The 24,237-nt window shown below is 36.9% G+C and overlaps 3 protein-coding genes across 6 annotated transcripts; 2 read left to right on the plus strand and 1 right to left on the minus strand.

The window, feature by feature from the left end:
* Positions 1-105: 105 nt before the first annotated feature.
* Positions 106-3,802, plus strand: LOC149729955 (membrane progestin receptor gamma-A-like). Of its 2 annotated transcripts, XM_089885822.1 has the most exons (8): positions 106-332; positions 395-497; positions 785-930; positions 1,294-1,467; positions 1,743-1,905; positions 2,165-2,307; positions 2,934-3,057; positions 3,415-3,802. In XM_089885822.1, exons 3-8 carry the CDS (start codon positions 846-848, stop codon positions 3,566-3,568), a joined length of 843 nt encoding a protein of 280 aa, XP_089741948.1. In that variant the 5' UTR covers positions 106-332; positions 395-497; positions 785-845; the 3' UTR covers positions 3,569-3,802. The 2 variants fall into 2 exon arrangements, with proteins under 2 accessions (XP_089741948.1, XP_089741947.1); XM_089885821.1 differs by having other exon boundaries at positions 108-497.
* A 4,960-nt stretch (positions 3,803-8,762) lies between these two features.
* On the plus strand, positions 8,763-11,878 carry LOC149729956 (D-glutamate cyclase, mitochondrial-like). Its single transcript, XM_089885798.1, has 7 exons — positions 8,763-9,167; positions 9,242-9,460; positions 9,588-9,854; positions 10,123-10,584; positions 10,639-11,094; positions 11,354-11,502; positions 11,640-11,878. Exons 1-7 carry the CDS (start codon positions 9,077-9,079, stop codon positions 11,781-11,783), a joined length of 1,788 nt encoding a protein of 595 aa, XP_089741924.1. The 5' UTR covers positions 8,763-9,076; the 3' UTR covers positions 11,784-11,878.
* On the minus strand, positions 11,816-16,412 carry LOC149729957 (D-glutamate cyclase, mitochondrial-like). 3 transcript variants are annotated; one of them, XM_089885801.1, is made up of 8 exons: positions 15,977-16,412; positions 14,896-15,114; positions 14,417-14,683; positions 13,668-14,132; positions 13,457-13,613; positions 12,848-13,071; positions 12,631-12,779; positions 11,816-12,446 (listed from the first exon to the last, which is right to left on the minus strand). In XM_089885801.1, exons 1-8 carry the CDS (start codon positions 16,065-16,067, stop codon positions 12,330-12,332), a joined length of 1,689 nt encoding a protein of 562 aa, XP_089741927.1. In that variant the 5' UTR covers positions 16,068-16,412; the 3' UTR covers positions 11,816-12,329. The 3 variants fall into 3 exon arrangements, with proteins under 3 accessions (XP_089741927.1, XP_089741926.1, XP_089741925.1); XM_089885800.1 differs by lacking the exons at positions 11,816-12,446; positions 12,631-12,779; positions 12,848-13,071; positions 15,977-16,412 and adding an exon at positions 15,468-15,855 and having other exon boundaries at positions 13,119-13,613; XM_089885799.1 differs by lacking the exons at positions 11,816-12,446; positions 12,631-12,779; positions 12,848-13,071; positions 15,977-16,412 and adding an exon at positions 15,229-15,458 and having other exon boundaries at positions 13,119-13,613.
* Positions 16,413-24,237: the final 7,825 nt, after the last annotated feature.

Here is a 24,237-nt window from a genome sequence, read left to right on the forward strand (position 1 = left end):
CGAAAACAGTAAAAGCGTCACTGCATTGAGGATTATTGCAAACGTGTTCTTGTATGTATGATATTAATTAAAAGTGAACTAATGGGCAATTTATCTTCTTTATACCATATCGAGCTTCTAACGGAAATTGACAGTCAGGCTTATTGTTAGTCAGTACCGTCGTGCCATCCGTGTCACGTAATGCAGTTGCGTATTGTTTACATCGCTTGGTTCATATACAAAACATGTTTTGAGTGACTCACTTGCATAAATGTACCAGAGTTAAATGGTAGGATATGTAATAAGAAAGTCATTCAAGATACAGAAGAGCGGGCAGCAGCATATATAGCTTAGTGCGTAAGATATTGGGTTACATTTGTGCGTACGTCAGTTTAAATGGGTTGTTGCAATGCAGTACGTTCGAGTAAATGCGATGAATACCCTGTACAGTATCGAACTGACTTTATTAGAACTGGCTACCGTCCGTTACCTCTCTCGTTCAAAGAGTGCATAAAAAGGTAGGCTATCCTAAGAAATAGAACAACCTTTAAATATAATGTACGGCAGGGTAAGATGGAATACCATTGGCACCTTAAACCCATATGTTCAAATCTTGTTTTGAACATTTGTCAATGCTCTTTTAGACTCAATATACGGTTATATAATTCGACAAATATTCTTTGTCTACAACCAAATGGGACAGGAAAAGATAATAAAAACGCCCCCCTTATTACTCCAACCTATTATACTCTGTATAGTCATACTGTACAATTTCTTTATACAAGCATTCATCTTTTTATTACAGTGCGTTTTACGCCAATAATGAAACGGGGAACATCTGGACTCACTTTATTCCGTTTTTCTTCATGGTGCATCGGGCATACAACATTATAAGCAAGTTTGAAGACCTTACTGACCCAATCAACTTTGGATATTACGTACATAGCATAGGTAAGGATGATTCGTATCACTTCTGCACTACATTAATGAAGAATAAATGCACCTTGTTTATCGCCTGGCCGGAAGACGGCGGTCGTTATAACACCGGTGTTTTATTTCATACAGCTCGTACCAGTAGCCTACGAGTGGTATGTGTTACGTATATGATGGACTTTCATTATTGCTCCGCCGTGGGATAAAATAAATTACATTGATTTATTCACAGCTTAGCGAATATATAAGCTTATATACGCTAACGGCTCGCAGATTTGTATTCTTTACATAATATAAAATAAGTGTGACAATTCGTACTACCATATACAAAGTCTCTGTAAAGTCATTTTTTCACTTAGCTATATTTTTACTTCTCTCCAGGTGTCACTTACGTTCTTATTGCATCGACGATAGCTCACACGTTCTGCACACATTCGGAGTTATGCTTTAGGAAGTGCTACTCGGTCGATAGGGCTGCTATTATTATGCAGGGCTTCTCTGTACAACTCGTGCTTGAACTTTTTATTTGCCCTCCTTCCTGCTATGTGGCAGAAGGTAAAACATTCTGTTCTATAGCATTACTCTATCTATGATATATAAGAATTGGCCTGTAAAGTGTAAACTGTATATTCAAAACACACTGCAAATGACAGTATGTTTACTTTATTCGCAAAAAAACGATATCTTTAACATGTATAGCTGATAGAAAATGTATCTGTTATGATAAACCTAACATAATGCATTTTGTGTACAAATACAATTGGTGCAAAAACACCCAATCCTTATATACCAGAAAATTTGTATATCACTAAAACAATTCAAATTTTCAGATATAGGCAGGAATTCCCATGTCATATTAACTTTATATTGTGTTCTATCGACCATAATATTCTGTTCAAGTGTCCATCCAAGATTAGGTAGATTTCAAAGATTTCTTGCGATTTTCCCGTTCGGTATTGGCGCAATTATGGTAAACTTTTCTTGTGCAGTAAGGTATGTATATAGTTTTAACTTAGTCGGTAGGATGGGGTAAGATGGTACACCTGTAGCACATAATATCTAAGTACCCTGGTCGTATTTCAAACAATTTACAACGGTCTATGGGAGTCGTGAGGATACGGTTTTATAATAATATTTTACTTTTTATAACTTTTTGGGTATTTTTCTAAAAATTGGCTGTTGCAACCAAATAGGGTACGAAATAATATATAAATATAATTACAAAGAATTCTTAAAGTATTATCGTTTACAGGTACCTTTATTCAAGTAACGCAATTGAAAGTACATGTTTTGGTACAACGAAAGGCGACCATGTTTTATTCTACCTCCATCTTATAGCAGCTTGTTTCGCTATGTTCTTTTACGTTGCAAAACTACCTGAACGTTGGTACCCAGGTACTTAAAACATATTGGGGTAATGAGGAAACACACTGAGTCCTATGACGTGGCACCTTTACCGATATAGAATAGAACTAATTAGTAATTAACATACACGACAAATCGTAAGATAATTAACACGAGTATAGGCGTATGAAACGGAACACCTTGTTATAACGACTGTCGTTTTCCGGCCATGCAAGGATAAAGCATCAAGTGACATTCAATGTATATACAGGCGAGGTCATAGCATTTATAATTTGTAAGCAGACTTGGACATTCAGCTTTTGCAAGAAACAGAAAATTAATATAACACATTATATAGAGTATACTGGGTGGAAAGATGGGACACTTTTATAGCACATGATATTTAAATATCCTGGTCGTGTTTTAAACAACTAACAACGGTCTATGGGAGTAGTGAGGATACGACTTTGTAATTCTTTGAATGTTTTTTTTTTACCAGCAAATGGGACGAGAAAATAGAACGAAAATGTGTCCCAACTTCCCCCACCCTATTTACAAAAGTGTTATGGCCACTATCAAAATGGCTGCGTTTATTTAACATGATACAAAGTATGAACCCGAAAACTATTATTTGGTTTACAATAACACAGTAACGGTTTACTTTGTGTTTTTATTAGAGAAATTCGACATCGTGGGTTCGTCGCATCAAATTTTCCACATTTTGGTCGCAATATCACTCTATTTTCAAAATCGTCTTATTGAACATGTAACAGCGGAAGCAAAGTTTAAAATAGAAACTGGGTAAGTTTATACTTATTGCTAAACACATACTTATAGACTGACATAATATTTATATATACCTTTTGTTTAATCTCTTTGCTACGTACGGTGACCAAATTTGCCATAAATACAGATCGGGGTAAAATGTTTTTATTCTGTTTAATTGTAAAGAAATCATATTTACAGAATAATTTAACTTATTTTATACTCACGACTCTAAAAAAGCTTCGTTTATCGTTAAAAACAATTAAAACAATATTGGGTATTATGTGTTAACGTCATCTACCTTCCCCCACAGTAGAGAATTATATTTAAAATGAAAATACCTAATAAAAGTATAATACAAGTTTTTATACACATTTAAATTTCTTTATTCAGGGAACTTTTGCGAGAACCATTGGCATCAGCATGCACTCAAACTGTTGGCGTATTCATACTAACTTTTATCACTGTGCATTCAGTAGTCGCGGTTTATTATTGGAAAGTTCAACCACCAATTCAAGTATGTAAACCTCCTGAGAAAAAAGAGTGAAAGCAGAGTGTTATACAACCATACGCAATTGTAATAACTTTATATAAGCTAATTTACTGCTATATAGCCTTATAGATTAAGTTCTGTTTTCGCTTATGCAATTCGTGTTTAAAGTTTTATTTTTATTTTACCACACTGTAACCGCTATTTTAGGAAAATGATTGGTATTTAAATGTTATTAAACGTATACGCGGTACATTATTGCCTCAATAAACTTTTGCTTTAAACTTACAATATTGTGTTTTAAACTGAGAATTGTTATTGCACTTTATACATATTTATTTTTATTTGATCATTAATAAAGTTGACAGCAGTTAAGAAAGAGTAATCGAACATGCATTACTATAATTATTTATCAGTACAGTTTAAGCTTTTCATTAAAACACACAACCAGATTTTGGAAAATAGATATATTTTCTTTGTTTCAACAAAGCGAAAATGTGTCCTATAAGTTATATGCGTTGCAGTTTGGTGTAACGACTAAAGAGTGAAAATGGTGGAAAGAACATACAAAGAGGGCGTCGCAGCAAAAGTCTTGTAGAATTTATGTTGTTTTATGGATTCTGTCTTTGTTGAACTTGGAAAAACGGTAAAAAATCGCACAAGGCACCGCAGTTAACTAAAACACACAAAGAGTTCCCATGGCGCCTAATTGGCGAGTAATTATAACATTTTTGTCACGGTTCACACTGAGAGAATCCATAAACAACATAAATTCTGAAAGTTATTTTTCACCCCCACTTAACATACTACGGGTGGCATAAGCTGCTATCCCATATACACAAAGAAATTTGCATATAGAAATCTTAGTTGACTAAGTTATTTGGTTTGATTGTACTTCTTGACATTTAAAACCCATAAGTAACGAATTTTGCTCGTAAAACTGCAATATACAATGTTAGTCTTTTGAACAAGTTTAGACCACTACACTACAACAAGAGAACTAACAGCAGAAAAGTTTTTCCGGTACTTATTAACCCTATTATGTAGTTGACATGGACCCACATAATTTGTTTATCTAGCAGTAAAATTTAACTGCAGATAACCAAAGATAAGTATGTGGGATACAGAAAACAACATCAGTGTCTTAGTGCTATCTACGAGAAAGACGTGTTGCCTTCAAGTTCAAAAATGGGAATGTTCTTTAGCTGTTGTCGCCAGAAAACGAAAGTTTCTACACGTGCGGAAATAATTTTAATGCCTAATTTTAATTGGCTTTATCAAAACTAAGGGCCGGATAATTTTTAATTTCAAAAATGACTCTTTTGTATTTAAGTTTCGAATTTTACTTATTGGAGCCTAATGGTTTATTTCATATTGTGGCGCAATATAGGTGTTATTACAGCAATACTAAAATAATTTATGCAACTTTGCATGGATGGTATTATATCTCTTAAAAATATATTATAGTACAGTGGGGGAAGATGGGACACCTATATCACAATATCTAAAGGTCGTGCCGAAGTTTTACACAATTAACAATGGTCTAAGGGAGTCCTGATGATACGATTTAATAACTCTTTGATTATTATTTGTTTACTACCAAATGGGATGAAAAAACAAAGTGAAAAGGTGTCCTATCCTCCTACACCCTACTATATAATGAAATCTTTGTATAAAATTACAGACGAAATAAAATTCTCTGCTAAAGCCATGATCTTGAGTCGTCCAAAACCCTCGTTCGAAGCTGGTAAGTCCGGGGATAAAGTTCTCAAGTCAGAGGATCCCCAACCAGTGATGTACGAGGTCACCTTTGAAGGTCCTTACAACTGCCTGCACAAGCTCACTGGAGGCAGTGTTGTCATTCTATCCTCAGATGAGGTACAACGGTTGGCCGGAGCGATGACGTCAATGCGTCAGATGTGACGTCATCACGTGACGTCACCGTTTAATGGACATAAATTGTAATTTTTTGTTTAAAATTTCTGCCTCACAATAATCTATGCCTTGTAACTCAAGTAAAAAACGAATCTTCAATAAATATTTGCACTAATTTGCGAATAGGTTTAATAAAATTGCGGTTTATGTACATTTTGTTTTAAGGTGTATATCTAAAGAAAACACTTTTTTATTATGAGCTTACTTGTACAAGTCTATATAGCACCTGTAAGAAATATTGGTTTGCAAAAGTATGCTACCACCACATGCATTTATATACAAAACACGCACAATAACTTTATATATACCCCACTGTTATTTATTAACCCGTTGATAACAACTCTGGGACAGGCACCAAATAACAAGTTTATTTATTAACTGCAACCAATAACAAAGTCAAGTTAATGTTATCAGCGTAAAGCACCATTGATGTGTTTGGCATTTATACTAGCAGCGCATAGCAGCAGTGAGCATTTAAAGAAACTACTTTAAAACCTAAAGATGGGATTGATATACAGCTGCTGCTGTAAACCAAAGAAGAAAATACCATTAGGTTTTGTAATTACTATAAAGACCGATTTTTATTGGTTTAGTGTTGCATGGTATTGGCTGCGAAAATTGCTTAGGATATCACATATGATTTCATTGTTGAATGAAGAAATGTGACTTTTTATCCTCGTGTGGCGGGACAGCGGGATAGTTGTTATAACACGGGTGTTTTGTTTAACACACCTGGTGCCCGCTTAAGATTTACCACGTATATGCAACTTTGTGGGTGAATATACACCCACGCAATGTAACATCACCGAGGCTCGAAATCGGAAACTCTAGAATATAGGGCATGACAAAGCCACTTTGTCCCAGCGTCACGACCTTAAACGCTTGAAACACAACAAATTTAGTGAAACGGATAAAAGGGATTTACTTTAACTTTCAGATGCTGTGAAATTCACAGCTAAAGTTCCACTCGGGCGGCCAAATGGTTCAATTTTGGCTGGTCAGCCTGGTGAACTTGTTGTGAAGGCAGGAGAGCCTGCTCCAGTGATGTACGAAGTAACATTTCAAGGTCCCTATAATTGCCTCCATCGACTTACGGGCGGCAGTGTTGTCATACTATCCACTGACGAAGTTCAGCGAATGACCGGCGCGATGACGTCAATGCGATTCAAATGACGTCATCAAATGTTGAAAAATGAATTTGTACAATAAGAATGACTTTTTACCGTATGTACTTGGCAAAGGTTCTCGGATCAGTTGTATAAAATAAAACGTGAAATATAAAAAAAATAACAACAACCACCGCCGCAACTGCATGTTGTGTCTTTATAGCCAGTAATTCGTTTAGAAAACTTTGCTGTGAGCTTTGCAGTCGAAATTTACTTGATACGTATAACTCTGAATTCTGATTTTATTTGTTTTTTTTTCTTACGAATTTAATTAACCGACGGGTCGCCCGGTCTTTGCGAAAACAGCACGTTTAATTTACTGTTTTTGGTGACTGTTTTGGAAACGTAAATAGTTACAACTACGTTATTTGTGAGTGGGTTCAATATCGCGAATAAATATAAATAAAAAAAAGACCCCAGCAAAGATTGGTAAGCGTCAATGGTGTGTATTTAATCATTCATAAGTAAAGTGGGGCGTGCTGTCGCTTGGCTTTTGTGTATTAAATAATATTTGTATGGTAGGTTGGGGTAATATGGGACATCTTTTTATTCTATTTTCGTGCCCCATTTAGTACTATATACAAAAAAAACATTCGAAGAATTATAAAATCGTGCCCTCATATCTCCCATATGCCGTTGTTAATTGTTTAAAACACGATCAGGATATTTCGATAATATGTGCTACAGGTGTCCCATCCTTTTCCACGGTATTATATTACTGATTAACAAGGTACAAGTTCCCTATGGTTTAGATAATATTTGTTAACCTCATTAAACTACAAAAAACACACGCACGACCAAAATCCAAGCAAACACCTATGTTCCGGCAAGGCGAGAATCAAACCTTAATTCATTACAGCAGTTCGACTTCTTGAGCATAAGACGCATATTGCCAACAGACTTCAGGATGGGAAATCACTGTATGGTCCCCAAAAGTAAGGATTGGCTTAGGCTTTCAAACGTGTTTAAGTATAGTAGGGTGGGAGAGACGGGACGACACATTTTGAATATTATAATCAAATATCCTGATCGTATTTTAAACAATTAACAACGGTCTATGGGAGTCGTGAGAATACGGTTTTATAATTCTTTAAATGTTCTTCGTTTACTACCAAATAGGGCGCTGAAAGTCGAATGAAAAGGTGTCCTATCTCCCCTACCCTACTATATATGCTTATTAGGTCTATTCTTTTTTAACTCGGTAACATTTTTCTGTTCTTATAAAATATATATTGTCTGAGACACCTTTGGAAAGCAATAGGCTTTATTATCCTATAAAGATCATGCAGTAACAGTCTGTGTGTTTGGGAGAACATATATAGGCCTAATTTTTGGCCCTAACGTGTGCAAGCAATAATAAGTTTTAGGTCTTTTAGCTCCGGGAAAGCGATAGGCTTTAGTATCTGGGTAGGCCCAAAGTCCAAGTGATTTCTATGGACTTTGGGTAGGCCCATGCGATAGAATCCGTGGAGCAATGAGCCAACTTATAAGCCTATATTTCCTCTAGCGTATAAAATAATTTGAAAATTGACTACATACACAATAATATTGGATATAAGGCAAAATATATATATGGTTATATATTTGAACTGAAATATTCCCCTTTTTAAATTGCAGGCCAAGTGCTCTTCACCGCTAAAGTCCCACTAGGCGGGCCGGTTAGACAATTGCAATTTTCTTCGAAACCTGAAGGCCCAATCTTGCACCATGGAGAAGTCGAGCGGCCCGTAATGTACGAAATAACTTATAAAGGGCCTTACCATTGTCTGCATAGGCTATGTGATGGGAACGCTACCATTCTAGCTGCAGATGAAGTACAGCGGCTAGCAGGCGCCATGACGTCAACGAGTCAAAAGTGACGTCATATTTATACGTCAAAATATTTCTTGTGTTTTACCATAGTACACTCATAGTTCTACCTATAATTTGTTGACTGTTTGCAAATTATTAATAGCGTGTATAACTGTTTGTCGCTTGTTTAATTAAAGTTAATATACTTGCTCTGCAGTATATATATATATGACGAGTCATATTGACACCACACAATATGTTACTGAGTCATTCAGTTGAAACTCGATACATCAGTCTACGACAGAGTGTTGACAGTTTATTGTTAGCAATTGGAGACTATAAACCAGCTTCGCTAACAGAATAAATGGTGGTATTAAGTACAGAAAAAAAACAAACTAATTCCAATGGTAGAGCAAAAGTTGGTTGCACGCACCAGTGATTGTGAGACACTTGAAACTGCCAGAGTAAATACACCGTACGTGGTGGTATAGCATGTTCTCAGTAAATCAACAACCGAAACGACAATCCGTTAAGCTAGCGTAATCGTACACTACGATGTAGCAGCAGCAATACTAACGTTGTATATCATATTATGTTCTAACCGCAAGCTACTACGTAGTATTTGGATACAGTATATGCGTTGTGGTATTCTTATGAGGCAAAGCCGTTTAAAATGATGCTTCAAGGCCTAAAACCGCCAGCTTTAAGACAACTCTTAAGAAAGGGGCAACATAAGGATGAACCAACTACATTCTGGGCGGAAGGTAATATATTTTAAAGTTGTTTAGCCTGACTGTGTTACGTTTTACGCTCAAGTAATGCAAGTGTAACATTTCAGGGTACAAGCAAGCTAACTTGGCTATCTTGCCCAGTAGACTAGCAAAACAGTTTGAAAGCTTTGCTCTTGGGAATTCTGGAGCGCTGCCATTGCTTTATGTAAGTAAGGTTGGCGAAACATCTGCGGGAAAACTTGGTAAAGATGCCGATGTTAGAACAGATGTTCCTGCGTACCAAGTTATTACTAATGGAGTGAAAAACAAAACAGAAAACCTATTAGGTGCGGGTTTGTACAACATATGCGTCGAGGATAAAATATAGAATTACTGAACGTATTAACCTAATTATTTCCCGTCTTTAATAGGTACAGTGCAGTAATGTTACCAAATGTTTTTTTATTTCTTAAGAATACGACTGGTCGGACATGGTAACGTTCTACATCGGCTGCAGTTTCTCTTTCAACCAAATTATGCTCGAAAACAACTTACTTACACCAAGCGCGAAATGCGTCTCAATGTACAAGACGAATATTGAATGTTACCCCAGCGGTCCTTTCAAATGTAAAACCATCGTAAGCATGAGGGCTATGCACAAGGATAAATTGGCAAAAGTTCACCAGCTTACGTCGAAGTTACCAGACGTACACGGAGCACCAATACATTATGGAAAACCAAGTAAATTTACTGTACTTATATACAGTATAGGGTGGGGGATGGGACACCTTTCCATTCTATTTTTTCGACGTGTTTGGTAGAAAACAAAGAACATTCAAATATTTATAAAACTGTATCCTCACGATCCCATATAAACAGTTGTTATAGTTGTTTAAGACACGATTATGACATTTGGATATTATGAGCTACAGGTGTTCCATTTTACCCCACAGTACTATATACATCATATACTGTGTCTGCGTATAATATATATGCTCTTGCGTTTCAGGTACAATTGGCATTCATGATCTCAATGATTACATTGGAGATAAAACAGAGTTTGGTGAAGATGATATCCCAGTGTTTTGGTGCTGTGGTGTCACTGGGTTAGAAGTTCTGTCCACTTCAAATGTTGAAACGGCTTTCACGCATGCGCCTGGTTCAATGTTTGTTACTGATGTCATTCAAGACATACCGAAGAACACTGAAGACCCGGAAGAGTTGTGCGAAGTTATAGAATACAGTCCTGGCATGTACAGCGCGTTGTCAAAGCATGCTGTCGATAAATTGGAAGCGTTGAATAAGATCGTACAGTGTGATCTTGGTAAGAGAGGAATTGATCATCTTATCGTGGAAAGAGATTTCATCAAAGCTGCTCTTGCTCTTTCTCATGCCAACAAGGTTGCCATAGTAACAGGAGCACCGGTGCATCAAACTCACGAGCAACCTGATGAGACAGATGGTCTGCCAGGTAAGTAACATTCATGCGTAACGATTTTTTTGTATGACATAGTGTTTTTTCCAGGTGTGATTAGTTTAGCTGCCGCTCTACAATCTCTGGGTAAAACCGTTGACGTGCTAGCAGACACCTACAGCTTCACAGCAACCCAGAAGATTATTTCGAAATGCGTAGAAACAGGGTTGCTCAAAACCACCGTTACAGTCATACCAACTACAGACTTCAAACTTTTGGATAAAAATTCGACTCCAAAATTTGACGTATTTCTCTCCACTGAGAGACTCGGAAAGGCTAGAGATGGAAAATGTTACACCATGCGCGGAGTCGACCTGACTTCGCACATTGATCCGATAGATAACATCTTCCAAGAAGCAACCGATCACCCAGATATTGTTACAGTTGCTATTGGCGACGGAGGGAATGAGATAGGAATGGGAAACGTGCTTGAAAGTGTAGTGAAAAATATCCCATTGGGAGAGAAAATTGCATGTTGTATTAAAACCAATGCCCTAATAGCTGCAGGTAAAATCATGCTATCTTCTTATTTTTGTATATAGGTATACCAAGTAAGATTCTATTTCATAAGGGTCGCTAATTAACGACACCATTACACATAAGCCTCGCCTGCCTCTATAGCTATAGATACACCGAGTTCAGTGCACGACCCTATATATGCCAGAGTGGGAGTGTTTAAAGGTTGTCGTTGTCCATCTCGGCAAGGGTAAAAAAGTTTCACCCATTCATTCATTTAATGTAACAGAATGGTGTTCGTATTTTTCAGGAGTTTCGAACTGGGGATGCTCCGGGCTGGCTTTAGCATTGTATCAAGTAATGTCGTGCCCAATCCATGAACGTTATGTACGAAGAGCTGTTGGGTTCCCGGTTAATGTGGATGAAATTATGAATGAATCATTGCCTACTGCGGACAGGGTAAGCACTTTTAAGGTTATAGTTAAACTGAAATGCAGTATTTCATCCCAGAGTAGGTTCAATACTCGTCGCTGCTATCTTTGTGGGCGTATGTGCCCTCAAGGAGATATGATCGAAATAATACATGTAATTCTCAGGAGCGACAAATATTAGCAATCGCCGAGAGCTTTGGTTTTCGTGATGGGATATCTCCAGCAGCTTTACTGTCAGTTGACGGAATGTATTTTGACAACGAACATCAGCAGATATTGAAACAAATGCTTGATATAGTGGCTCGATGATGTGTTATTGTTGCATATAGTATACAGCATCATTTTAACTCTTTCACCGATTTAATATAATATTCTTCAAATATGCCGCTGTTGGCAATATTTAACACCGTTTGTTTTATAAACAAGATAAAATTCTGATTTAAAACGAAACAAGAAACGAGTAAACTGAATGTATACTAAACAGGCTATGGTTAAAAACAGGTTAGTTAACAGTTAAATAATGACCTACATAGGGTGGGGGAGGATGAGACACCTTTTCGCCTTATTTTTTTGTCCCATTTGGTACTGGTAGTAAACGAATAACATTCAAGGGATTATAAAACCTTATCCTCGTGACGCCCATAGACCGTTGTTATTTGTTTAAAATAGGATATTTGAACATTATATGCTAAAGATGTCCCATCTTCCCCCACCATACCACAACTATTATTTGACAAGCTATTGTGACACGCCGCACCCTGCTAATAAGCTTGAAGATGGATTTCGAACCAAATATACATGTCATAAACATAAACATACATACCAGACGATTATATATGCACAATAAAATCTGGCCTACTTTTTGTCAGCAATTTGCTCCATTTCGACCAGAAGGTTTTCTAAGACGTTGGAAGTATTACCCGTAGTATCAGCGGTATAACACTCTTGCATGATTGACTTTGTTTTTTTAACCTATTTAAAAAGCATGCAAAATATAAAGTTGAACAACTCCGGTTTCAGTTAATGTGTTATGTTAAATACATTAGCAAGCTGCATGTTGCAGTGATGGGCCAAATCTAATTTAATGGCATGTTTTGGACAAGATCCTCACCCATATAGAAAAGAACATAAAACGTATTGCACTGTTTAGTATTACCGTGTTAATACTTGGTAGCCATTTTTTCATCATTCCAGCAACGTCCATAGGAAAACCAATCGCTTTTCTCACATAACGTTCGTGGATGGGGCAAGACATCAACGTATACAAAGACCATGACATGGACCAGAATGCCAAGTTTAAATTTGCTGAAAATAAAAAGTTTACATTAAGCTACTAGATAAAACAGTGTGCATCTTAGACCTAATATTTCTACCTGTTTGAATTGTAAGTCCTGCATGTATTTCATTGGATTTGTTGATGTTATCAGTTGGTTTCTTCTCCGATTTATCAACAAGAGTAATTGCTACAACATTGGGAAATTTAGTTGCATCTGTGATATCTTTAGTCAACTGTTTGATTTCAGAACTTAAATCTTGAATGCTATTGGCAGCAACTACTACGTCGTACTTCGGAACATCTTTCTGGTACACCATTAGCGACCCTTATGTAATTAGCGACCCTTATGAAATAGAACCTTACTTGGTATACCTATATACAAAAATAAGAAGATAGCATGATTTTACCTGCAGCTATTAGGGCATTGGTTTTAATACAACATGCAATTTTCTCTCCCAATGGGATATTTTTCACTACACTTTCAAGCACGTTTCCCATTCCTATCTCATTCCCTCCGTCGCCAATAGCAACTGTAACAATATCTGGGTGATCGGTTGCTTCTTGGAAGATGTTATCTATCGGATCAATGTGCGAAGTCAGGTCGACTCCGCGCATGGTGTAACATTTTCCATCTCTAGCCTTTCCGAGTCTCTCAGTGGAGAGGAATACGTCAAATTTTGGAGTCGAATTTTTATCCAAAAGTTTGAAGTCTGTAGTTGGTATGACTGTAACTGGGCTTTTGAGCAACCCTGTTTCTACGCATTTCGAAATAATCTTCTGAGTTGCTGTGAAACTGTAGGAGTCTGCTAGCACGTCAACGGTTTTACCCAGAGATTGTAGAGCGGCAGCTAAACTAATCACACCTGGAAAAAACACAATGTCATGCAAAAAAATCGTTACGCATGAATGTTACTTACCTGGCAGACCATCTGTCTCATCAGGTTGCTCGTGGGTTTGATGCACCGGTGCTCCTGTTACTATGGCAACTTTGTTGGCATGAGAAAGAGCAAGAGCAGCTTTGATGAAATCTCCTTCCACGATAAGATGATCAATTCCTCTCTTACCAAGATCACACTGTACGATCTTATCCAACGCTTCCAATTTATCGACAGCATGCTTTGACAACGCGCTGTACATGCCAGGACTGTATTCTATAACTTCGCACAACTCTTTCGGGTCTTTTGCTGCCTTTATATTCTCTTGGAGAACGTCAGTTAGAAAGACAGATCCAGGTCCATGCGTAAAAGCCAACTCTAAACCTGCAGTAGATATCGCTTCAAAAGCAGTCATACCACAAGCCCAAAACACTGGAATTTCATCAGCGTCGAAATCGGTAGTTTTACCGGCAAAACAATCCTTAAGATTAGGAATTCCAATTGCACCTGTAATAAATAGAGATTACTTGGTCTATCCACATGATGTTCGAAAGTTACTAAGCATAGTAATATTGTTTTATATTTACTGATTAAGGTGTTTAGATACAAAATAAGAAGAGTCTAAAACTTCATTGATGTTAACGGAGGTTACTTACAACATCATTTATAATTATCATTCATAATTACCACTTTGATTTTATACTGAAACATATCTGTTAATATAAATATGTAAATACACTGTGACGTTCCAAGCAAACCAAGTTTAATTATACGTTTATATTCCAACCTACTTGGATTTCCATAATGTATTGGTGCACCGTGTACATCTTTTAGTGGGGACGTGATCTGGTGTATCTGCGACAATTTATCCCTGTGCATAGCCCTCATGCTTACGATGGTTTTACATTTGAAAGGACCGCTGGGGTAACATTCAATATTCGTCTTGTACATTGAGACGCATTTCGCGCTTGGTGTAAGTAAGTTGTTTTCCAGCATGATTTTGTTGAATGAGAAACTGCAGCCGATGTAGAAAGTGACCATATCCGACCAGTCGTATTCTGAATTAGGTAATGTATAAATACAAGTTCTGTGATGCTTGGTAAAAGAGACTACTAGTTTACATTTATTCGTATTTATACAGCATATAAATCGCATGAAATTAAGTAACGGATTCACATACACACAGTCAGTAAAGTTTCACCATAAGATACTGAAGTGATTGTCAATTCACCTCAGTATACATATTATAGTCACATGTTACGTTTCATACCTTTCAAATTTTCAACTATCTTTCTTTTCCCTTTAGAAATCACTTGGTAAGCGGGCACGTCAGTTGTGACTTTACTATGTTGGCTGAGATAACCAGCCGTAGTTTCGCCCACTTCGCTAACGTATAGAACAGGTAGAGAGCCTTCGTTCCCATGAGCAAACTTCTTAAAATCCGCAGCATAGGCGCTCGGCATCACGGCCAGATTGGCCTGCTTGTATCCTATTGTAAATACGTGAATGTATGAATGGGGATGTTAACGTCTTTTATTCTAAAGATGGACCAAATTATTATCCGGATACTAAACTCTAACCAGCAGATGTTTCGGACAGTAACCTGGTGGATAGTAGCGCCTTTGACTGTTATTTTCCAGTCCAGTGTTTTTTTCCAGTGTTTTTTCCAAGGATAAAGTTAAAATTTGTGCATCGATAGAAATGCTCAAATGTGTTTTAAAGATAGGCTACCAACAAAGTTTTAAAAAAACCGAACAGCTTCTGAACAAATGCTTGAAACTAAATTCGGCCGTAGCCTACGCCGATGCATGGGATTTCCCATATGATAAAAATGTTACTGACCATGCCACTGAAAAAGTCTATGCAAAAGGTATGAGCTACTACAACAACGAAAGAGGCACCCTGTGCTAACTGCATATCACTGATAACTCCACTAATTACGGCAATACAAGTTACTCTCATTTGCATTACAAAGTCGCACACCTACATAAACCTGCATATTACCTTTACCCTTCTTCAAACATAATAAACCGGTTTTAACATAAACACTAAAATATAATGACCACAATACAGTGGCAGAAAAAGAACTGCTGTGTGTTTCCTTTTTTCGAACGACGCGGCGTCTCGTACGCTTGCAGCCGCTCAAAACAGCAGACGCTTAACCAATGATTGCTCCAAGAAAGAATGTGTTGCAATACTGAGTAAGTAACTAAAAACGTTCGTATATAAACACAAAAAATTGATACAAACGGAAGGGAAAACATCCAGTAAACAGAGAGCTTTATTTATTATGACGTTAAAACTATGCATCAGTTGTGAAATATATTACAATTTTACGCATAAAAACCTACCTTCAGCCCAAAACGCTGTTGTTTCATTTTTGTGCAATCCTTTTCTTAAAAGCTCTCTAATGGCAGCCGGTTTCATAGTCTGTAGGTTCATTGTGTATGTTCAAGGTTTATCACACAGTATTTACTGCTGCTGCGACACAACTGTTTTCTGCATAGGTTATATTTACTGTCCAAACGTTCTAGACTAGAGTTTATGCAACACAACTTTCAATCTATCACTTAAAAAAGTGGAGTCCACACTAATATGCAAGGTAGGGCTACTTGCTGCAATCAAACGAACACCATAAAATATACCCCAAGCAGAGTACTATATTTATTATTTACCACATATGTTATAACGTTAAATTACCACCAACTGTTATTTAGAATAAAGTCACTCTAAATGTTTTACAATTATGCTGAACTATAAAGTGGTCTATACCTACACTGTATTACCTGCAACTAAATTGGTTTGTAATGTTTTAGTGATCACCTCAATGTTGTAATAGCCAAGCGCCAAAAGAAAACAACGACCGTCTACTATCTGTTAACACAAAACAACAGTCTTTATACTCTAGTTTGTAAGTGGATATTAATAGCATATGTGCGGATGCAGGTTTCATTAAAACAATATTTGTTTGCATGAACGATTTCCCTGCGGCGGTCGACCGAGAAAATATTTCTTCTGTTGCAAAATTTAAGTTGTTTAAATTGTTGCATTTTCGCGTTAAGGAATTATTATTTTTTTTACTTTGTTTTTGTATTTGAGTCCACTAATTTTCTATGACAAACACATGCAGTAACTAATACTCATTTTCTGTTACATAGCTAAACATGCAGAAAACATCTGTTTCCGGTCACCTTTGCCACCGTATAGAAGAATTGTCATTGCATTTTTCGTTGTGGATAATTTTATTCGTGTGTATTTTTTATTCATTGCAGGGAAGCAATGATTTTTTACGTAAATGCAGGATAAAAAGTTTGACTCAGTTAACCTTTGAGTGCGATATTCTAACACCGCTAGGTGTCGCTAGAGTACAGTAGCAATAAAAATGTGCATGGCAGATCGTTTTTTCGGCTATCTGATGCAGTAATCGTTGTTTAGAAATATCTATGTCATATTGGCATACTTACGTTTCGTACCAAAAACGTTTTTTCATGTAGTCAGAGCGTAGTTCATTTATTTCGTTTTCTTTCAATAAAAACAATACAGAAAAATACTTCTAAGGGGCAATACATAATTGATGTATTCACGTTTATGACTTGAATTGTGTATTGAGCGCATTAATCACGCGTTGAAGTTTATACTCCAGTTGCTTGCACCGCACTTAACATTTTACGATCGTAAACGTAAATTTCACAATAAACCTCAGAAAATGTCATTAACGTTATGAAACAATGCATTATTATATGAAGTCCCATTACTTCTGAAGTGCTAGCCAGACATAGTAACTTGCGCTTGGTTGCTCCGGTATAGAAAAATTAGGCAACAAATGGGTGTTTTGTCTAGCAACAAGTTATAAACGACGTTGCCGCGCAGGCGCAAAGAGTTTTTAAGTACCCGCCTTTAAAAAATATGAGTACAGATCCCCTGGGTGTAGCAGGGTCAGAAAACCGCCTTGTTAACCGGCTACGACTCATTTAACACGACATGCCTGCTTCAGAAATGAAGAATGAGCTTCCAGCAGCAAATTATAATTATGTAAAAGGTATAGCATTTTACTGACTGTGAAATCGCGTAATAAAAGGTCTTTTTTTACAGCTATTATAAATAATATAGGATTTTACTGGTTTAACGTATAGCATATACCATGCTTGTAATGTGCTTTGAACAATATATTAGAGTGGAGAAAGATAGGAAACATTTGGGACATAATAATCAAGTATCCTGATCGCGTGTTTCAAACAATTAACAACGGTCTATGGGAGTCGTAACGATACGGTTTTGTTATTCTTTGAACGTTCTTTGATTACTTCCAAATGGGACGATAAAATAGAATAAAGCGATGTTCCATCCTATTCCAATCTATTATATAATAACTTTTCGTAATATTGCCAGGGTAATGGTGCATTTAATTTGGGCGGAAACTCGCATGACACCAAGCAAACAGTTAGGTATATCGAGAAGGAGAACTGTATAATTTTGGCTTCCGTGCCAAACTACCCGTAACACAGGTGGCTCAATATCACGCTTTTAACGTTCTTGTACAGTAGCACCTGAATTCAAATGGCGCGATTTCCGTAAATTTTCAGTGGAACAGCAGGTGCTTGAGAGATATTGGCTAAGAGGAAACTGTGAACAAATTAACTTAACGCATTCTCGGTCATGGTCTTTGCTAAAAAGAACGGTCTATATAACGTGCCGTTGGAAATGACATTTAGTTGGGGCTTTCTGAAGCTATAGGTAACATTATACACACTTTATAAACGTTTTTTTGAATTTAGATGAAAACTATAGCATTTATGGTGACTCACTATATACCTGCGCCTTTAAAATTGGAGGTTGATGGCCTATGAAACGGAAACGCGGCGAATAGCTTTGAACGCCGAATGAGAATCGGCGTTAGAAATAAAACTACTTTGGGAGTTTTTTTTATTATTGATCAATTGAGAATTCTTTACTGAAACGGGCAATGCTTTAAAATACCTCGTTGTAAAATCGACAACGCGTTTTACAACGCGTGAAGCCGTGAGAAACGGGTTAGTTCTTACACGAAAACAAAGAGCCTATATCGATTGTTGCAATTAGTGTACGGACGATATCACCGCTAATCACCGCTTTGTTTCTGTTGTATGTTTTCCGAAAGTAAACATACACAGCTTTTAAAGTAACGGGAAAATGTCGAAAGTTAGAGCTCGTTTTAAAATAAACAATTAATACTGATTGCGATTTCTATAGAGATATTCATTTTTAAAGGTTTTAACATCGTATGTAAAATCTTTTTTAAAACTTATTTTGTCCCCAGTACGCAAAACACGTTCTTGCTGCTCCTGCAACAACCTATTGTTACGTCACAATCGTGCAGTTTAAAAGCGAGACAAGAAAAAAAGATGGCGAGGTCTTCTTAAAACAAATGGAACTTGAGATTTGTAGTAATTAGTAACACGCGTTATGGCTTCGTGTTCGTTTTCTAGTTCATCAGTTGTTTATTTAATTCAGTTTAGTTATGTTTATGAAATAATGTTTTGTAAAGGTACCGGTACTAATTTTAGTTGTATATATACCAGAATGCCGATTTATATTGTAATGTATATTTTGTTTTTATCAATCTAACTTTGGGTAATCCTTTAGCTGGTGGCCACCTGAAATTTTGGTTTCAAAATGTTCCTTAGGTCTCACTAATACTCATTGTATATTTTTTTTTTGAAAAAACTCGGGCGTTCGTGTCGAAAATTAACTTTGAAAGTGCGCGAAATCGTGCTGCGTCACCGTATTTTCCACATCAGCCGTTATGAATTAAACCAAGGTTGGATTATTACGTCATAGAATGCGTATTGTTACGTTTGATTCCTACGTTAAAACAGTGGGGAAAAACAAGGCTATACCGTCTTATAACGTATGTAATATACCACTATTGTGACGTAACAGACCGCGATTGTGACGTAATAAATCGTTAACCTTACGCAAATCAGACGAATTACGGTGACACAGCATGTTTTTGTGCATTTTTAAAGTTAATTTTCGACACGAACGCCCGACTTTTTTGAAAAAAAAATAGACAGCAGGTATCAGTGAGGGCTATAGAACATTTTAAAACCAAAATTTCAGGTGGCCACCAGCTAAAGGATTACCCTAACTTTGCAGTAATTTTAATGTTAATGTGTTTTGACAATTTAAAAAAACTTTGCTGCATTAATAGTAGCAGAACATAGGAAATAGTAGTTATGCGGAATGTTTTGAGCGCGGATAGTGACTGTTTTCTGTTTTAGGCCTAAGCTGTACATGTTTATTGCGAATACTTTGTACGCTTATAAAATCACTTTTAAAATTGGATTTTCAATTCGACACGCAACGTTAATGTGATTTCAAGCCTATGAGGGATCTGGTATGTTACTATGTTACGCCTCGCCCCGCCATATGTGAATGATATGATAGCGCTGAAATATAATTCTGCAGCGAAACTCGCTCCACAGGAGCCTTGAACTTGACACTCAGCAAAAGTCTACACTGAACACTTTTAATAAAAACTGGCGTCCTACCATGACGACCAAAACCGCATCAAATTTAAGCTTGTGACATTTTGCCCGCGTTAAAATGAAAATGTTACGCTTTGGGTAGAAAGCAATATTGTAAGCGGTGCTACTGCCAATGGCTTTTTCGTTTTAGCAATATGTTGTTATGATTTACCTTGTGTTATGTATAGTTTCAGTTGGCAAGGTACTGAAATATTGTTCCGTTTCTTTAGTTGTGACTTTTTTTGTGAGCGACTTTTTATAAGAAATTTTTAGACTTTGTAGCAGAAAATCGTGAAATTAAATTTGCCAAATTCAGGCGTGTTTGTAGCAGACTCGGTATATAAACAATATATAGACAGAATGCACTGTTTATATATAGGGACGCCGGTTTATAGCAGTAATGTAACGATACGATACTGAAGACAGCTTTCCAGCGTCTAATTAAACCTAAAATAAATGAACCAAGATCGCACACAAATTAGTAAGAACGTTAGAAAGTTATTACAGCAAATTATCGCGTTGCTCCTGTTCGGTCGGCAGTTTTTAAAACTTAAGGAGCCGTAATAAGTTATCGAATTACATGCTTGGTATCACGCCTTAGTATAATTCTTGGGAAGAAAAGCACAGTGGCGCAATTCCAATAGTCATTCATAAACAAATTTTTATTAACAATTGTTATTTTGTTGTGTTTCAACATTTTAAATGATTTATCTTTTGTTGAACAGCGAGCCATGGTATAGTACTGTTTTGTTAATTCGGTTTCTTTTATTTTATATTTAATATAGTAGTATAAAAGCGTGGTGTGGTTTTGAAACGCTTAACGCTACGTGGCAAACCAGTCGATTTATTATGTTATATCACGAGTCATGTTTTTGTATAGAACTGTCATTGGTGTGTTTGTTTGCTGAGTGTTAGTAGTTTTGGCTTTAACTATATCCACTTTTAAGACAAGTTAATTTATATTAAAACCTTTAAAATAGATTTTAACAAGTAAAAGAGGGAACTAGCGTAATTGTCTTACTGAAAAAAAAACGTCATATTGTAAACTCGCTTCAGAACCCCAGCAGTGCTTTTAACATTCATTCTGTTATCCGCGATCCTTCAGCGCCAAATCTGAGTGACGTCTTTGTCCTGGGATTGTGGAAAATTGTTTTGGAATGACGTTTTGTCCGTCACAAGTTCACGACTACTGTTTCTCTGGTCGCTCAGTCTATTACTCGCTTCTTGGGCCGTAGGGACAACGACAGCTGGGATATTTCCTTTTCTCTATACGTCAGAAGTTGGTTGGGTGCAATCACAAGTGACTTAACCAGAATTGTTGCGTTTTTTATCCTGTAGAATTAGTTGAGGTGTTTAGAAATAATGTTTGGCCTATTAGAGTAATACTGTAGGCTAGTAATCGGGCAAGAACAGGTATATGTCACAGAAAGTGTAATACCTCTGGTTTTATTTTTGGAATAGACTGTATATCATAGGTCCATAATCAGTGAGTCATGTTAGTATATGACTTTTCTTATCGGTATTTTAAAGAATATCTGCCCATGGACCCAACTTTCAGTCCAATTAAACAGCAAGGCAGTGAGTAGGTTAGCTATGTCGTTAGCTATCAGTAGCAGTATTGACGGGTTAAGGATCAGAAATGTGTATTTGGATTTAGACCTGTATTGGCAACATCATTCGACGCGCTGGCCTAGATTTTGATTTTGTTTTCATGCATCAGTCACCATTGAGGGACGAACTGTTACACTGCTCAAGATAACGCTGCCGCAAATTTCTCGTAAATCTCAACCGGCTGATGGTTATGACAGTGCGGTATATACCTAAGTGGTGGGAACCACCGACCCTTTTACTCAGCTCAATGCGTTTTATTGGCGCGGTTGGGGCAGTAGGTCTTTTGTGTTATGATCTCGCTTCATGCAATTATAGGTCACGCTCTGTATAGCGCGCAACGCCAGGGTGTCATGCCCGGTAAGATAACTCACTTAGGCAGCTCAGAGTTGCAGCAGAAAGACAATTCTGGTAAACAACTCATATAGTTTGTCTTAAAAAATGAGAATGGGTTTTTAGTTAGGAAATTGCCCATTTATAGTTTATCAACAGTTGCGGTACGTAACGTCCACTTCAGAGCTGCGTACTAGTGTAACATTCTTGAGTGGCTAGAGTGTATCAAACGAAAGATTAAAAGTAACAAACACCACAGCGCATCACCAGCGTGCGAGAGAGGGCACTTCACAATCGCTAACGAGAAAGAGATACTCACAACTCACTAATTGCGACAAAGCAGAAAGAATTTACGTCGTAGTTTTGGATTATTTTCTGTGATTTCAAATTTAAAGTCTTAAAAATGTAGCTTATTTCTATTTATATACTCATATGAGACGTGATATATTAATCTTATGTATCATTCGATTGCTTTGTACGGTATAATCGTATTAAGAAAGACGTAATTAGCTTTCAATTAAAATTCCTTGTATATTTTATCCTTTCCGATCAGATCATTACAGCTTACGGCATTACAGAGAACGCCAAACGATTTTGTGGCATTTCGTCCGTTCCTCTGCCCCGAGAAATCCCATTGAAGGGCTATTGCAGTACAATTGTTCAAGAGCTTTCAGATTTTGTCGAGTAGTAACTAGGACTAAGTGGTTAGGAAACATAGATACTTTACTACAAGTGTTAAAACGCAGTAGCAAATTTATATTGTAACTTAAAAGGTTTTTATAGAACACGTTACGGCAGTTTTCCTTCAAAACAGTCGGAACGGTTCGTTTTTGTTTTTACAGGTGTATTACATCTAGTGAATAGCTTGTAATGTCATTACGTATCCCGTTTCATAAGTCAGCGCTATATTGTTCCAAGCATAATGATACGTGTTACTAAATTACTCTTCAATGTTTTTTGTTTGTACAATAATGTACGCGTGTGTGCGTAGGCATTGACGAAGATGTATATTTGTTATATGTAGGACTTGAAGTACAGATTAGGTTCCCCGATAGATATTGCTTCAGACTGGTGTGACTGGTGTGATGCGGTTAGTCTTCAGACTGGTGTGATGCGGTTAGTCCATTGTATTTGTATATATTGTTTCAGTTTGTGACTTAAGATTTATAATTTTACATACATAAGTTATAATAATTAAAAGATTAGTTGAATGACAGAAAATCTTCAAGATCGTTTATAGTTGGACACAAAACGCAACTGGTAAAAGGCTGAGATCTAAGTAATCGGAACCGCAGCAATTAGAACGAGATTTAAACTGAAACGAGTCGAAAACGTCAACCCTTTTACCCATTTTAAAGCAGTTGACGAATTGCAATCGTTATTAATTTATCCGCACACCTGTCTATAAGCTCTTCCCGTTGACGAGCTAACTTTAGCGATCTAATAAGAAATTTTAAATCTCCTTTTAATCGACCCAGTAAACTCAACGTCTCGCCTGTATCCCTGATTCAACTCCTTTGTTCCATCGCCTAATCCAAGATCAGGGTTATCAATTTCTCCTCCGGAAGCAATGATCCTCATTTTGCACGTGAGGAGGATTGAGATTACTTTTTCCAAGAGACAGGAAGTTGTATTAGCTCGTTTACTCTCCAATTTCTGGCGTCGTCACTGTTTAATGGTTTGGTCTTGTCTTTGATATTGTATGTGATATGTCAGGTTTTGGGAAATAACTTGTGAAGAATATTAAGTTTGTGGTTATTTCCGCAACTTTACTATTAAACTATAGCTTGTTTTTAAGGCAGTGGGCCAACTCTGGCGTAAACCCTGGTTCAATGGCGTTCGTGTTACATTGTAGGACTTCCTACCTGTATATTTTAAATTAAGATCTACGTTTATCTTGAGTTAAAATACATAGTTATAACACGGGTTTAAATACCAGGCTGGTGCTAACACTTTAAAAATTCCATGTTTTTTTTTTAAGCCTGTACCCATAGCATGACGTTGGCAGCACATTCTTGCGCCGTTACGTTTATCGTTCAACATCTCATCAGCTTTATTTCGGTTGCATTACGTGCTCTAGATCACTCCTTAAGTTCCCCTCAGCGCTTAAGGGTGCGGTGCATCAAAACAAGATAATACCAAGGTCAATGCGCCGACATACGCAC

Source organism: Ciona robusta, chromosome 10 (assembly GCF_009617815.1).
Source record: "Ciona robusta chromosome 10, ASM961781v2".
In the NCBI taxonomy this organism is placed as follows: domain Eukaryota; kingdom Metazoa; phylum Chordata; class Ascidiacea; order Phlebobranchia; family Cionidae; genus Ciona; species Ciona robusta.

Bases quoted from the DNA above. Each gene is read 5' to 3' on its own strand.
- LOC149729956 (XM_089885798.1), top strand. From the start codon at position 9,077: ATGATGCTTCAAGGCCTAAAACCGCCAGCTTTAAGACAACTCTTAAGA. The intron at 9,855-10,122 runs GTAAATTTACTG...CTTGCGTTTCAG, and splicing joins AATACATTATGGAAAACCAA to GTACAATTGGCATTCATGAT. The intron at 11,095-11,353 runs GTAAAATCATGC...CGTATTTTTCAG, and splicing joins CAATGCCCTAATAGCTGCAG to GAGTTTCGAACTGGGGATGC.
- LOC149729955 (XM_089885821.1), top strand. From the start codon at position 376: ATGGGTTGTTGCAATGCAGTACGTTCGAGTAAATGCGATGAATACCCT. The intron at 498-784 runs GTAGGCTATCCT...TTTTTATTACAG, and splicing joins TTCAAAGAGTGCATAAAAAG to TGCGTTTTACGCCAATAATG. The intron at 1,906-2,164 runs GTATGTATATAG...TATCGTTTACAG, and splicing joins AACTTTTCTTGTGCAGTAAG to GTACCTTTATTCAAGTAACG.
- LOC149729957 (XM_089885801.1), bottom strand. From the start codon at position 16,067: ATGAACCTACAGACTATGAAACCGGCTGCCATTAGAGAGCTTTTAAGA. The intron at 14,684-14,895 runs GTATGAAACGTA...TACCTAATTCAG, and splicing joins GATAGTTGAAAATTTGAAAG to AATACGACTGGTCGGATATG. The intron at 14,133-14,416 runs GTAGGTTGGAAT...TATTTATTACAG, and splicing joins AATACATTATGGAAATCCAA to GTGCAATTGGAATTCCTAAT.